General features: G+C 47.2%; 1 protein-coding gene across 1 annotated transcript in view; it reads left to right on the forward strand.

Moving 5' to 3' along the window:
* Window positions 1-16,377, forward strand: part of LOC143925079 (contactin-associated protein-like 5) — a 591,832-nt gene that overhangs the window by 144,438 nt on the left and 431,017 nt on the right. The window contains exon 3 of the mRNA XM_077449666.1: window positions 14,708-14,911. Coding sequence (XP_077305792.1) covers window positions 14,708-14,911 — 204 coding nt within the window. The remainder of the gene's footprint in view (window positions 1-14,707; window positions 14,912-16,377) is intronic.

The following is a 16,377-nucleotide window of genomic DNA, read 5'->3' on the forward strand; positions in this document are numbered from 1 at the left end:
GCCTGGGGGTCTTCTTCCGACTTCGGGGGTCTTGTCCCCCTCTTCGGTTCTTCTTGCCGGGCCACCTCTCCTTCTTCCACCTCTTTTACTAGCAGTGGCCCGGTCTTCTGCCGCCGCCGCCTTCTGTTCTTCTGTTCTTCTTCTTCTTCCTCTTTGAGATGTTGACTCAATGCTCTCTCTGTCCGCAATGCCAGGGACGCGGTGTGTGGCGACTTATATAGGGACAATGGGGCGGGGTCACCGGTTGATGTCACATGGTGACCACGCCCGCTTATGATGTCACAGTCCCGAAGAAAAAAGTCTGATCGGATTTTGTTGTCGTAAAATTTTAGATCCAGCTCTCAAACTTTTTCCGACGGAAAAAGTTTGATAGAGCCCGCACACGATCGGATTTTCCGACAATGTGATCGGACTTTTTCCATCAGAATTTACAACCGTGTGTACAGGGCATAAAGGCCAGTGTTAATTTTGAAGTCAAATTTCAATTTAGTTTTAGTCTTATGCCCTGTACACACAAGGTCCGATCGGATTATGTTGTCGAAAGAATCCGATTGTGTGTGGGCTCTATCGGACTTTTTCCGTCGGAAATCCCAATGGAAAAAGTTTGAGAGCTGTATCTAAAATTCTCCGACAACAAAATCCGATTGGATCTTTTCTGATTGTTTGTGGAGAATTCCAACCGACAAAGTGCCACGCATGCTCAGATTAAATTACGAGACCAAAGCTATTGGCTACTGGCCTCTACGTAGTCCCGTCATACGCAATGAACGTCACCTCGTTTCCAAACGATCGGATTTTCCGACAACTTTGTCCGACCGTGTGTATGCAAGACAAGAAGCCGAAAGGCTCCACTTCCTGATTCCCATACCCAAGATGGCGGCGGCAGCACCCGAGAGACGATCGAGAGATCGGCTTCGGGGTGCCGACATCGCGGGCGCGCTGGACGGGTAAGTGTCACTATTTTAAAAGTCAGCAGCTGCAGTATTTGTAGCTGCTGGCTTTTAAAAAAAAAAAAACGGTGGACTCCCGCTTTAAGAACAAGAGCCCCCCTTTACATCAGAGTCCACAGAGTTCCCCTTTTACATCTGAACTCGCAGAGTTCCCTTTCACTCTTAGCCCCTGTACACACGGTCGGAGATTTCGACAACCAAATCCGTCGGATTTTCTCCGTCGGATTTTCTCCGTCGGATCTTGTCTGAAACTGTTGCATACACACGGTCGGACTAAGTTGTCGAAAAATCCGATCTTTCAGAACGTGATGACGTAATTTCGTTATGATGGGACTACGTTCAGGCTAGTAGCCAATAGCTTTGATGTAGGAATTTGATCTGAGCATGCGTGGCACTTGGTCCGATCAAAATTCTCTACACATGATCGGAGTATGTCCGACCGGCCCAGTTGGTCGGGAAATATTTCCAACATGTTGGAAAATTGGGTCCGACGGATATTCCGATGGAATCAGTCCGATGCATCCCACACACAGTCGGATTATCCGACGACATTGTCCGATAGGACACATTCTGACGGATTCTCCGACCGTGTGTACAGGGGCTTAGAGGGGACTCTGCAGACTCTGATGTAAGGGAGAACTCTAACATAAGGGATGCTCTAGGAACCCTGATTTAAGGAGGGACCCTGAGAACTCTGATGTACGGAGAAGACTCTGATGTAAAGGGGAAACACTGTGGCCTCTGGTGTAAAGGGGAAATCTGATGTAAGGGGTGCTCTGAGAACCCTGATTTGCCTTAGTGTACTTACTCAGAGGCAGGAGAAAGAAGGGGGGGAGACTTCAGTCACAGACAGGGATGGATGGTGAGCTCACTCACCACCTCTCATCCAGATGTATCTGAGGCTGCTGGACTTCAAATTTCCGGCCCCGACTTACTTGCCTATTCTGGGGCTCAGCACCAGGGATTGGAGTGTGGGCAGACACTCCTGTGTGTGTGTTGGGGGGGGGGGGGGGGTGGCTGTTAGTGATGGCTTTGGGCAGTGTTAAAGAGTGTAAGAGTGTAGACAACTGCATGCAGCAACCCTGCTGGGAGGCCATAGTCCAGTTTAAATAATGTGTCCGGGTTTCAGGAAGTCTGAAACCCGAACGCATGATTCCAAACCTGAACTGTCCAGGTGAATCCTGGAAAGGTGGCAACCCTAGTGACAACAATGCCCCTCCTTTAGTACATGGCGGTATGTGAGCATCCTCGGACAGGAAGTGCGCTACTGGTATGGATAAGCTGCATTGTAGTACATTTGTGTTCTTGGCTTTCCATAAACACATTGGCATGTAGTTCAGATAACCGGGATGTAGCGCTTTCAAATGGCGGATTCAGAGCCTTGTGTTCTGCTCTCCTTTCCTCGGAGTACTTAAAAGGCCGAAGCAGTTCCTGCTAAAGCGCGTCAGGCAATCAGCTGAAGCACATCCCGTTTTGATATGAAGATTGCTTACGTTGTCTGATTGGTGGGAAGAAGACCTTGTTAGGTCGAAATGCGTCTGTAAAGGCGGACCGGTTGTCTCTTATATTTTGCCGAGATGGGAATTAAAAGTGACATGTTAAGCTATCCAGACGGATGTGCTGATCCACCGTTTTTTTTTTCTGGATTTAAGTCATCTGATGTAGAAGGACAAGGAAGGAGCTGCTACTGAGCTGATTGTTCTTTTTAGCAAATGTCTGTTGAGTGCAAAGGAAAACAAATACAGAAAAAAAATAGGGATTTGTTTATGAAAACTGCAACATGGAGTCAACTAAAAGAGTGATCCTCAGCGATGGTTAGATAAATATCAGGGCTGCTTGAGGAGGAGTCTCTGGGTTGATAAGGGAATATCTACACCCATCAGCTATAACTTTATGACTGCCCACCTAATATTGAGTAGGTCCCCCCTTTTTGCCACCAAAACAGCCCTGGCCCAATGAGGCATGGACTCCACCAGTGCCGGGGCAAGGGGTGGGCAGATGGTACAGGGGCCCTGGGCGCAGTTGTATACTGCAGGGATGGGGGCGCCGACCATTCTGACTATATGCCTGACAGGAGGAGTGACAGCGGCATCACTTCTTCTGTCAGCCAAGCTCTGGGAGCTGCGAAGAGAGCAGTAGGGAGCAGGGGCGGACTGACCATTGGGCCACTCGGGCACTGCCCGAGGGCCCCGTGCCACTAGGGGGCCCCATCAAGGTTGCCAGCCTCAGTAAGTAAAAGTATGTAAAAATCTGTGTTTTTTCTTACATCTGTCTCTGAAATGTCCCTTACCGACATCCTTTTGTGTGTCTGTGTATACTGTGTGATTGTATACTGTGTGTGTGTGTGTTTGTGTATACTGTGTGTGTTTGTGTATACTGTGTGTGTGTGTTTGTGTATACTGTGTGGCCCCATAATGTCTAATTGCTTGGGGGCCCCATAATCCCCTATTGCCCGGGGGCCCCATGAGTTGTCAGTCCACCCCTGGTAGGAAGCCAGGAAGCTGCGCTCTCTATCTACCAGAGGGGTCTCCCACCATGCACAGCATTAGTTCTTGCGATGACTCCACTGTTAATAAAAATCCTCCTATTGCCAAGCGGATGACTGCTGGGGGTAGGATCCCCTAAGCTTGCATATAATGGGAGGGGCAGTTTGGCATCTTTTCCCTGGGGGCTGGATGACCTTGTGCTGGCGCTAGACTCCACTAGACCTCTGAAGGCGTGCTGTGGTATCTGGCACCAAGCCGCCAGTAGCAGATCCTTTAATGCCGCGTACACACGATCGGAATTCTAGTCGGAAAAAGCTCTGATGGTTTTCCCGACGGAATTATGCTCAAGCTGTCTTGCCTGCACACGGTCATACCAAATTCCGATCGTTTAAAACGCAGTGACTTACAACACGTACGACGGGACTAGAAAAAGGAAGTTCAATAGCCAGTAGCCAATAGCTTCCGTCTCGTAGTTGAATCCGAGCATGCGTGATTTTTGGCGTGTCGGAATTGCATACACACAATTGGAATTGGAAGTTTTTCCGTCAGGAAAATTGAGAACATGCTATCAATTTTTGGCTGGCAGAAATTCGGACAGCTAAAGTCCGATGGAGCATACACACGGTCGCATTTTCCGATGTCTCATGTCTTTTTCTGGCCGGAATTCCGATCGTGTGTACGCGGCGTAAGTCCTCCAAGTTGTGAAGTAGGGCCTCAATGGATCAGCAGCATTCAGACTGAAGAGGGGAGGAGCCTTAGGAGAGGCAGGCCAATGAGAGGGGGGTTGCAATAGTCAAGGCGAGAGATAACGAGGGAGTGAATGAAGAGCTTGGTGGTTTCATTTGTTAAAAAGTATTTTAGAGATGTTACGGCGGTGAAGTCTACAAGCTTTCAACAGCATTTGGATATGGAACTGAAAGGTCAGGTCAGAGTCTAGGATTACAGCGAGTACCCTGGCATGTGGGGAGGGCTTGATGGTTGCATTATTGATTTTGATGGAAAAGTCATGGAGGAGTGGCACGGGCAGGGGGGGGGGAATATTACCAGCTCGGTTTTACAGAGATTTCGTTTAACCACTTACAGACCGGACCATTTTGCTGGTCAAAGACCAGACCACTTTTTGTGATTCGGCACTGCGTCGCTTTAACTGACAATTGCGCGGTCGTGCGACGTGGCTCCCAAACAAAATTGACGTCCTTTTTTTCCCACAAATAGAGCTTTCTTTTGGTGGTATTTGATCACCCCTGCGGTTTTTATTTTTTGCGCTATAAACAAAAATAGAGCGACAATTTTGAAAAAAACGCATTCTTTTTTACTTTTTGTTATAATAAATATCCCCCAAAAATATATAAAAAACATTTTTTTTCCCTCAGTTTAGGCCGATACGTATTCTTCTACATATTTTTGGTAAAAAAAATTGCAATAAGCGATTATTGATTGGTTTGCGCAAAAGTTATAGCATTTACAAAATAGGGATAGTTTTATTGCATTTTTATTAATAATTTTTTTTTTTTTTTTTTTTTTACTAGTAATGGCAGCGATCAGCGATTTTTATTGTGAGTGCGACATTGTGGCGGACACATCGGACATTTTTGACACATTTTTGGGACCATTGTCATTCATACAGTAATCACTGCTATATAAATGCAGTGATTCCTGTGTAAATGACACTGGCAGTGAAGGGGTTAACCAGTGGGTAGCAGTGTAGGGGTTAAGTGTTCCTAGGGATGTGTTACTAACTGTGGGGGGGTTGGGCTTTCATTTAGTGAACACTGATCTCTGCTCCAATCACATGGAGCAGAGATCAGCGTCACTAGTTGCTAGGCAGAATGGAGAAATGCTGTTTACACGGCATTTCCTCCATTCAGCCGTCCCATGAGACGATCGTGGGCATGCCCGCGGCGATCGAGTCCGCGGGACCCATGACCGGACTCACGGGGGTCCTGACCATCACGCGAGCGTGCCGCCGCTGGCACGCTCGCGATGGCAGGGCGGCATTGAAGATTGGACGTACCGGTACGCCAATATGCCTGCCCGTGCCATTCTGCCGACGTACATCGGCGTGCACCGGACGGGAACCGGTTAAGGAAGTGGTGCGACATCCATGCTGACATGTCAGTTGGTAAGTTAGTAATACGAGAGGAGACTGATGGGGTGAGGAGTAGACAGATAGATGTGGGTGTCTTTGGTGTATAGATGGTATTGGAAGCCGTGGGCAGCTATCAAGTGACTGAGGGAGGAGGTGTAGATAGAGAAGAGAAGGGGCCTGAGAACAGAGCCTTGGGGGACCCCCACAGAAAGGGGCAATGGAGAGGAGAAGACATTCCGCGTACACACGATCGGAAATTCCACCAGCAAAACTCAGATGAGAGCTTTTTGTCGGAAAATACGACTGTGTGTATGCTCCATGTCCATGTTCTCTATTTTTCGGTCGGGAAAAGTTTCTCGTGCATCGTGAAGGCCAAGAAACACACCAGACAGGTCAGGGATAAAGTTGTGGAGAAGTATAAATCAGGGTTAGGTTATACAAAAATTTTCCAAGTTTTGAACATCTCACGGAGTTCTGTTCAATCCATCATCCAAAAATGGAAAGAGTATGGGACAACTGCAAACCTACCAAGACATGGCGTCCACCTAAACTGACCGGCCGGGCAAGGAGAGCATTCATCAGAGAAGCAGCCAAGAGGTCCATGGTAACTCTGGAGGAGCTGCAGAGATCCACAGCTCAGGTGGGAGAATCTGTCCACAGGACAACTATTATGCCGCGTACACACGATCGGAAATTCCGCCAGAAAAACTCAGATGTGAGCTTTTGGTCTGAAAATACGACCGCGTGTACGCTCCATCAGAATTTTGCTGGTGGAATTCCAGCCAGCAAAAGATTGAGAGCATGTTCTCAATTTTTCGGTCGGATAAAGTTCAGATCGTCTGTACCAATTCCAACACGCAAAATTCCTACGCATGCTCAGAAACAATGCGACGCATGCTCGGAAGCATTGAACTTCATTTTCTCGGCTCGTCGTAGGTGTTGTACGTCACCGCGTTCTTGACGGTCGAAAGTTAAGAGAACTTTTGTGTGACCATGTGTATGCAAGGCAAGTTTTTTTCCGATGGAAAATCTGCTCTTGTGTAGGGGGCAACAGAGTTGTAGGTAACACTGAAGGAGCACTGTGATAGGTAGGAGGAGAACCAGGATAGAGCAGAATCTTGGAGGCCAAGGGAACAGACATTATTGAGAAGGAGCGGGTGGTCAACAGTATCAAAGGCCGCAATGAGGTCAAGCAGTAGGAGTATGGAATATGGGCTGTTGGTTTTAGCAGTTATTATTGAGTTTTAGTAGGGCAGCTTCTATGGAGTGCTGAGAGCAAAATCCAGACTGTAAGGGGTCAAGAAGGTTATTTTCACTGAGGTAGGAGCTAAAACGGTTGTAGACTAATGCCGGCCATACACGGTTCGAATTTCGAAAGAATTTTCTTTCGAAAATCGTATCTAAGAATTTTCGGATGAATTTCGCACCATTAGTGGGGGCTGCAGCAACAGCCGATTTTTGTGCGGAAATAAAATTTGAGGAATCGGACATGTTGGACATTTTTTGAAAAACAAACGATTTTCTAATCAATGATGGGAGAATCGTGCGAGAAATGTAATAAGAAAAGAAAATGTACGGAGATAAAAGAAAATTTACGGAGATGAAAGAAAATTTACGGAGAGAAAAGAAGATTCCCGGCCAAGAAAATTCTTTTCTGTAGCAACATGAGGTGAAATTGAAGGCTTGGTTGGCCGAATTTCGAAAATCAATGGTGGTGCCATCGGATCACAAAATTTTTTTTTTTCTGATTTTGAAAAGAAAATCCGTTCGAAATTCGACCGTGTATGGCCTGCATTAGCGTTCTAGATGTATGGGAACCGTTACCTTTTAGAAATAACCCATTCAGTTTAAAGTAAGAATGAAATACAGAGCATTTGTGTGTATATATATATATATATATATATATATATATATATATATATATATATATATATATATATATATACTGTATGTATATGAAAACATTATACATATCTTTTTTTCTTTTTTAGAATTTATCACATTATTATTATTATTATTATTATTATTCAGGGTTTATACAGCGCCAACAATTTGCGCAGAGCTTTAGAATAAAAAGGGAAACAATACAGAGACAATACAATTCAATACAAAAGGGTTAGGAGGGCCCTGCTCCTGTGAGCTTGCAATCTAAGCCCTTGTACACACGGTCGGAGATTCCGACAACCAAATCCGTCGGATTTTGTCCGTCGGATTATGTCCGACGGATTTTGTCCGAAACTGTTGCATACACACGGTCGGACAAAGTTGTCGGAAAATCCGATGGTTCAGAACGTGATGACATAATTCCGTTACGACGGGACTACGTTCAGGCTAGTAGCCAATAGCTTTGGTGTAGGAATTTGATCTGAGCATGAGTGGCACTTTGTCCGATCGGAATTCTCTACACATGATCGGAGCAGCATTTTGTCGGAAAATATTTCCGGCAAGTTGGAAAAGTTGGTCCGTCGGATATTCCGACGGAAACAGTCCGATGCATACCACACACAGTCGGAATATCCGACAAAACGCTCCGATCGGACACATTCCGTCGGAATCTCCGACCGTGTGTACAAGGGCTAATAGGGAGAGGCTAGTGGAACAAAAGGTAAGGACTTGGAAGGATGACCTAATGGGAGAAATAGAAGATTTGGTTTTTAGCTAAAAGCAGGTTAGTCCTCCGTGAAGAGATGAGTCTTCAGGAATCACATTAAAGGTAAACAGAGCAGGAGATATCCAGAAGAATTGGGGTAGTGAGTTTCAGAAGATGGGAGAGGCTCTGGAGAAGTCCTGGAGAGGAGCACAGGAGGAGGAAGCAATTGAGCTAGAGAGCAGGAGGTCTTGGGAGGAGTGGAGAGGACGGTTTGGGTGATATTATTTGGAGAGAAGATTGGTGACGTAGCTCGGGGCAGAGTTGTAAATGGCTTTGCATGTTATTAGTATTTAGAATTTTTATATTCGTTCAGCAATTGGAAGCCAGTGTAGGGATTGGCAGAGAGGGGTGGAGGACACTGAGTGGTTGGTAAGGTGGATGAGTCTTGGAGCAGCATTCATGATAGACTGAAGAGGGGATAGCCTATGGAGAGGTAGGTCTATGGGGAGGGAGTTACAAAAGTCAAGGTGAAAGATAACAAAGGAAAGAAATGAGTAGCTTGGTGGTTTCAGTGGTTAAAAGGGGGCATATTTTGGAGATGTTACGGAGGTGTAGTCTACAAGATGTGGACAGCAATTGGATTTGGGGCTGAAAGGACAGATCAGAGTCTAGGATTACACCTAGTACCCTGGCATGAGGGGAGTAGGGTTGCCACATCATCCCTTTAATCCAGGACACACATGACATGAATTTCACAGGTTCTGAGGCTGATTTAATGCAGATGAGGCACCAAGGGAGTTTAATTACCACCTTAATCTGCCACAGAACCTGTGTAATTCATGTGTGTCCTGGACTAAAGGGATTATGTGGCAACCCTAGCATAGTTGCCAACATTGTAAAAACAAAAATTGGGACACTTTTTTGGCAGTGGGCGGAGTCGTGGTATAATTAGGGGGCGGGGCATGCATTTATAGGTGTGGCATATGAAAGGTAAAAATGCGGTGCACGCAGCGCCGAAATATGGGCGTGGTTTACGTAAAATAGTGGGCGTGGCTTACATGGGGTGTGGTTAGAGTCTGAGATGAATGCGGGATGGAGAGGGAAAGGAGGGGGATGGAGAGGGAAAAGGGGGGGGGGAGAGGGAAAGGAGGGACAGCAGCCCCCCGATCCTACACCACAATAGCAATATGTGTTTGCCAGAGTTTGACAATCAGCAGATAAAGATACTCCAAATACCTGGTGTTGACGCTTCAATCATCCCGGCGCCATGATTGTTATGGTGTCAGGATGATTGAAGCGCATTATTTCTATTATTACATTGTAATATGAAATGAAATCATTCAACTCACCATAATGCAGAATCAGTGGGAGCCATGAGCGCGTCACTAGCCATGTTGCCTGCCACCAGATGCCATCAGGTGTCCCAAGCGGAGTCTGTCCTTACATCAGGTGCCCCATCAGAGGAACCTTCCTCACATCTGTGTCCATCAGCGGAGCCCCTCCTTACATCTGGTGCCCCCCCACATCCACAGACCGCCCCCCCCCACATCCTGCACAGACCTGCCCCCACATACTCCACAGACCGGCCCCCACATCTCCAGACTGGCCCCCGACATACCACTGGCCCCCAACATCCACAGACTGGCCCCCCACATCCACAGACTGGCCCCCAACATACCACTGGCCCCCGACATACCAATGGCCCCGACATCCACAGACTGGCCCCCGACATACCACTGGCCCCCCACCTCCACAGACTGGCCCCCGACATACCACTGGCCCCCCACATCCACAGACTGGCCCCCGACATACCACTGGCCCCGACATCCACAGACTGGCCCCCGACATACCACTGGCCCCGACATCCACAGACTGGCCCCCGACATACCACTGGCCCCGACATCCACAGACTGGCCCCCACATCCACAGACTGGCCCCCAACATCCACAGACTGGCCCCCGACATCCGCAGACTGGCCCACAACATCCACAGACTGGCCCCGACATACCACTGGCCCCCGACATCCATTCACAGACTGGCCCCCGACATCCACATACCATGACTGGCCCCGACATCCGACTGGCCCCCGCCCCGACATCCACAGTGACAGACTGGCCCCCGACATGCCGCCGTTGCCGCGTGGAAACATTTAACTATGGCCCTGCCCACTGCACTTTACACTGACACACACACACTGGCAGCGGGGGTGGGCGGCGCCACAGGTGTAGACCAACTTCTGGTCTTCTTAAAAATGGCGGCCGGTGGAGACATTGACCTCTAGCGGCCGGCGGCAAAAAAATGGGAAATTCAATTTCCCGGGACATTTCTCGGGACAAAATTAATTCAGGACAAATGTCCTAATCCCGGGAACGTCCCGGGAAATTCGGGACAGTTGGCAACTATGCCCTAGAGGGGAGAGACTGATGGTTGTATTATTGTTCTTGATGGAGAATTCAGGGAAGGGGGCATGGGCCGGAGGGAATATTATGAGCTCCGTTTTCTCTGTTCTCAGCTGCATAAGAGGCTTATAGAGGTTGGAGTGGAGAAACAGCAGTACACAGATCTTCCCAGTGAATGAATGCGCAGGGGGAAGAGCACAATTCAGCACAAGTCTTGGCCATTGCAGCACAGACAGAAAATTTACCACACTGGGATGGATGTGCTTCCTTACCTAACATGGTGTAGCGCTAGCTCCTGAAGAGCATGCGCTATGTGTTTTTGAAATTTAAAGTTACACCTAAACTGCACTTTGGTTTGGGTTTAATTACTCCAAATTTCGACCTCAGCATCAGTTTGACTAGACTATAGGATGTTCTGCCTGGCCACAGAGGGTGCTGTCACTTCTGGCAGGCATGGAAACACAGTCTGGTTGGGTGCTTTAAGGTTACTTTCTCTCGGAGCCAGCCCAGTGGGAGTGTCACTCTTGCTGTGCTTTCTGGGCGAGGGTACTTAAAAAGCGGATGTCATGTGTTTCGGGGTTCCGCTCCAGAAGTATGTTCTGACTGCATGGTCCTGGTCCTCCTGACCAGCCCCCAGGACGCCTATGGCCTGGGGTGCGGATCCACCCGACTTTACGTCTCGGGGCTGGCTAGCCTGAGGCAAGGAAACTGAGGAAAGGATTTGGAGGTGGTCCGGTGCCGTCTCAGGTTGTGGAGAGGCCCAGCAACTTCAAAGTTATCCAGGGGATGACTCTTCAGGAGAAGGCCACGCAAGGGTTGGCTTCTCAGCAAGAGCCTGGTAAAGCTGAAGGACCCAAGTGAATCCAATCTCGTGTGGTATCGCCGGATCGGCTGCAAGATACTGGTACCACACGATCGTTCTACAAGTTTTCCAGTTTCCTTATACGTGTTCTATAACAAAGTCTGTGGCAGAGACTTGTTCCTGACTCAAGCACCCTGTTGGCTGCTAGGCCTGGTGAGAGAAGGGCTATCCAATTAGGGTGAAGATCAAGCTGTGAATGGCTATTCTCTGGATTTATTCAAAGTAAGAGAGTTCTTTTATACCGACTTTGACATTAAGAGTACCTGGACTTTTCACCTAAACCCTCTGATCCTATACTGAGAGACTGTTGTTAACCAGTGCTGGTCGGGACCCCCCGTGAGTCCGATCCCGGGTCCCGCGGACTCGATCGCTGCGGGCATACCCACGATCGTCTCACGGCCCGGCCGAATGAAGAAATGCCATTGTCAACACCATTCTGCCTAGCAACTAGTGTTGCTGATCTCTGCTCCATGTGATTGGAGCAGAGATCAGTGTTCACTAAATGAAAGCCCAGCCCCCAACAGTTAGTAACACACCCCTAGGAACACTTAACCCCTACACTGCCACCCACTGGTTAACCCCTTCACTGCCAGTGTCATTTACACAGGAATCACTGCATTTGTATAGCAGTGATTACTGTATGAATGACAATGGTCCCAAAAATGTGTCAAAATGTCCGATGGGTCCCCCACAATGTCACAGTCACAATAAAAATCGCTGATCGGCGCCATTACTAGTAAAAAAAAAAAATTATTAATAAAAATGCCATAAAACTATCCCCTATTTTGTAAACGCTATAACTTTTGCGCAAACCAATCAATAATCGCTTATTGTGTTTTTTTTTACCATAAATATGTAGAAGAATATGTATCGGCCTAAACTGAGGGAAAAAAATGTTTTTTCTATATTTTTGGGGGATATTTATTATAACAAAAAGTAAAAAAATAATGCGTTTTTTTCAAAATTGTCGCTCTGTTTATAGCGCAAAAAATAAAAACCGCAGAGGTGATCAAATACCACCAAAAGAAAGCTCTATTTGTGGGAAAAAAAGGACGTCAATTTTGTTTGGGAGCCACGTCGCACGACCGCGCAATTGTCAGTTAAAGTGACGCAGTGCCTGGTCTTTGACCAGCAAAATGGTCCGGTCTGTAAGTGGTTAACTACGTTTTGCAAATAAAAATCCCTTTAAGCGGATCCGTCATCAGTCTCTGTAGTTCTTGGACCATCTACCACAGGAAACCCCTAGATGGAAAGCGAGGTAAAGAAGGTAACAGTAAGCCCAATAAAATCAGCCGCTCCTTCGGGTGTCAGTGCTACATGGTCAGTTTTGAAATAGCGGATAACACAGAAGGATAGAAGGAATAGAAAGAATAGGATAGCACAGTGATAGCAAACCTTGGCACCCCAGATGTTTTGGAACTACATTTTCCATGATGCTCTCCTACACTGCAGAGTGTATAAGCATCATGGAAAACGTAGTTCCAAAACATCTGGGGTGCCAAGGTTCACCACCACTGGCATAACAGGTGGATCCGGCAGGATCACCAGGTATTTCACACAAAAGAAGCATTGCAAAGAGAACAAGATCGTTTTTAACACAAGTACATGGATCAACAGACACCTATCCAGGGGCGGATCCAGGGGGGGGGGGCAACGGGGCAATTGCACCCGCCGAGAACATATTAAAGACTGAGGCTGAGTGTACCTGTGATGCCTGCTGATACCCCCCCCCCCCTTCCAGTGTACAGTATCTGTGTATGCCCTCCTGAATTCCACCTCCCCCAGTGTTTCTGTGTATGCCCTCCTGAATCCACCCATCTCCAGTGTTTCAGTGTATGCCCTCCTGAATTATCCCCCCACCCCCCCCATGTATCAGTGTATTCCCCCTGATCCCCCCCAGTGTATGCCATCCCGACCCCCCCAGCGTGTGCCCTACTGTTCCCTGTACACCACCCTACATCCTACTGGCCTCTGTACACTACCCTGCATCCTACTGACCTCTGTGCACCACCCTACATCCTACTGACCTCTGTGTACCACCCTACATACTACTAACCTCTGTACACCACCCTACACACTACTGACCTCTGTACACCACCCTACACACTACTGACCTCTGTACACCACCCTACACGCTACTGACCTCTGTACACCACCCTACACGCTACTGACCTCTGTACACCACCCTACACGCTACTGACCTCTGTACACCACCCTACACGCTACTGACCTCTGTACACCACCCTACACACTACTGACCTCTGTACACCACCCTACACACTACTGACCTCTGTACACCACCCTACACACTACTGACCTCTGTACACCACCCTACATCCTACTGACCTCTGTACACCACCCTACACACTACTGACCTCTGTACACCACCCTACATACTACTGACCTCTGTACACCACCCTACACACTACTGACCTCTGTACACCACCCTACATACTACTGACCTCTGTACACCACCCTACACACTACTGACCTCTGTACACCACCCTACACGCTACTGACCTCTGTACACCACCCTACACACTACTGACCTCTGTACACCACCCTACATCCTACTGACCTCTGTACACCACCCTACACACTACTGACCTCTGTACACCACCCTACATACTACTGACCTCTGTACACCACCCTACACACTACTGACCTCTGTACATCACCCTACACACTACTAACCTCTGTACACCACCCTACATACTACTGACCTCTGTACACTGTATTACACTTTATTATACATTAAATTCAGTTTCGTATCCAACACCTTATTTTCTGGCAGTGCCCCTCCCGAGACTAGACTCTGGATCCGCCCCTGCACCTATCAGAAATATGAAATGTTGAGGTAACATATTCTTTACTAATAAGAAGTGATTCTTCTTATTTCACAAATATCGCCAAGTTATCCCTAACTCTACAAACTTGGAAACCTTTTTGCTTCAGTAAGGTAAAGTACTTTTGTGATGGGTTGCCAGTATCTTATGGGCCGGCCACTATGCTCGCTGCTGAACTTTAGAACTTGTATAGCAGTTTAAACTCCCTGGGGTTTAATAGTATGATTTATTTAGAAATATGAAGCCATCTCCTCCACCATCACTGCACTGTGCCACCGGCAAACATAACTGGCAAGGGCACATAATGTAATTCCAATGAGTCATACGTTAAAGGAATCACCAGGGGGATTCGATTCAGGGAAAGTAGACAACATTGTCCGTAATGATACTACTTGTGTTGATGCCAATAGCAAGAGATATTATCATTGACCTTGCTTGTTTGCTTACACGAGCGCCTGTCAATTGCCTCTTTGTCTCCTCTCTAGAATCTGATGTGGCGGACTTTGATGGCAGAAGCTCGCTCCTCTACAGGTTCAATCAGAAACTGATGACCACATATAAAGATGTCATCTCCCTGAAGTTCAAGAGCATGCAGAGTGATGGAGTATTATTTCACGGTGAAGGACAGCGAGGGGATTATATAACGCTGGAGCTACAGAAAGGGAGATTGTCTCTCTCCATTAACCTCGGTACGCATTTTTCTCAATTAATTTGTTTGTGAAAATTACTACTCCAGTTTTTTTTTTTTTTTTTTTTTTTTATTAACGTTCATCATCAGTACAATGAATTTAAATGAGACATTCCAAAAACAGATCCTTTAAATATGATAGTCATCTTGTTTAGTGATGAATAGGAAAGCTCAAAAAGGTGGGATTAGGCAATTTGTGGCCTGACTTTTACAGGGGAAAGATACACTATATTACCAAAAGTATTGGGACAACTGCCTTTACACGCACATGATCTTTAATGACATCCCAGTCTTAGCCCACGTACACACGGTCGGAGATTTTGCCAACCAAATCCGTCGGATTTTGCCCGTCGGATTTAGTCCGACGGATTGTGTCCGAAACTGTTGCATACACACGGTTGGGCCAAGTTGGCGAAAAATCCGATCTTTCAGAACGTGATGACGTAATTTCGTTACGATGGGACTACGTTCAGGCTAGTAGCCAATAGCTTTGATGTAGGAATTTGATCTGAGCATGCGTGGCACTTGGTCCGATGAAAATGCTCTACACATGATCGGATTAGGTCCGTCCGGCCCAGTTGGTCGGGAAATATTTCCAACATGTTGGAAAATTGGGTCGGACGGAGATTCGGACGGAATCAGTCCGATGCATACCACACACAGTCAGATTATCTGACGACACGGTCCGATAAGACTCATTCCGACAGATTCTCCGACCGTGTGTACAAGGGCTTAGCCCTTGTACACACGGTCGGAGATTCCGACGGACCATTTTGTTGGATATTCCGACTGTGTGTGGTCTCCATCGGACTGTTTCCGTCTGAGTATCCGACGGACCAAGTTTTCCAACTTGTTGGTAAAATTTTCCAACAAAATGCTCCGATCGGACATACTCCGATCATGTGTAGAGAATTCCGATCGGACAAAGTGCCACGCATGCTCAGATCAAATTCCTACACCAAAGCTATTGGCTACTAGCGTGAACGTAGTCCCGTCGTAACGAAATAACGTCATCACGTTCTGAACGATTGGATTTTCCGACAACTTCGTCCGACCGTGTGTATACAACAGTTTCGGACAAAATCCGTCGGACGAAATCCGACTGATTTGGTTGTCGGAATCTCCGACCGTGTGTACAAGGGCTAAGCCCCCGTACACACGGTCGGAAATTCCAATGGCAAAGGTCCGATCGGATTATATTGTTTCGGAAAACCCGGTCATGTGTGGGCTCTATCGGACTTTTTCGGTTGGAAATTCTGCCGGAAAAAAATGCGAGAGCGGGATCTCTAATTTTCTGTCAACAAAATCCGATCTGACTTTTTACGATCGTTTGTAGAGAATTCCGATCGGACAAAGTGCCACGCATGCTCAGATCAAATTATGAGACCCATGCTATATGCAACACCAGTTTCGGCCAAAATCCGTTGGAAAAAATCAGACAGATTTTGTTGTTGGAATGTCCTACCG

The sequence above is a fragment of the Lithobates pipiens genome, unplaced genomic scaffold (assembly GCF_037356315.1).
Source record: "Lithobates pipiens isolate NorthernLeopardFrog02 unplaced genomic scaffold, aLitPip1_a1.2 Scaffold_22, whole genome shotgun sequence".
In the NCBI taxonomy this organism is placed as follows: domain Eukaryota; kingdom Metazoa; phylum Chordata; class Amphibia; order Anura; family Ranidae; genus Lithobates; species Lithobates pipiens.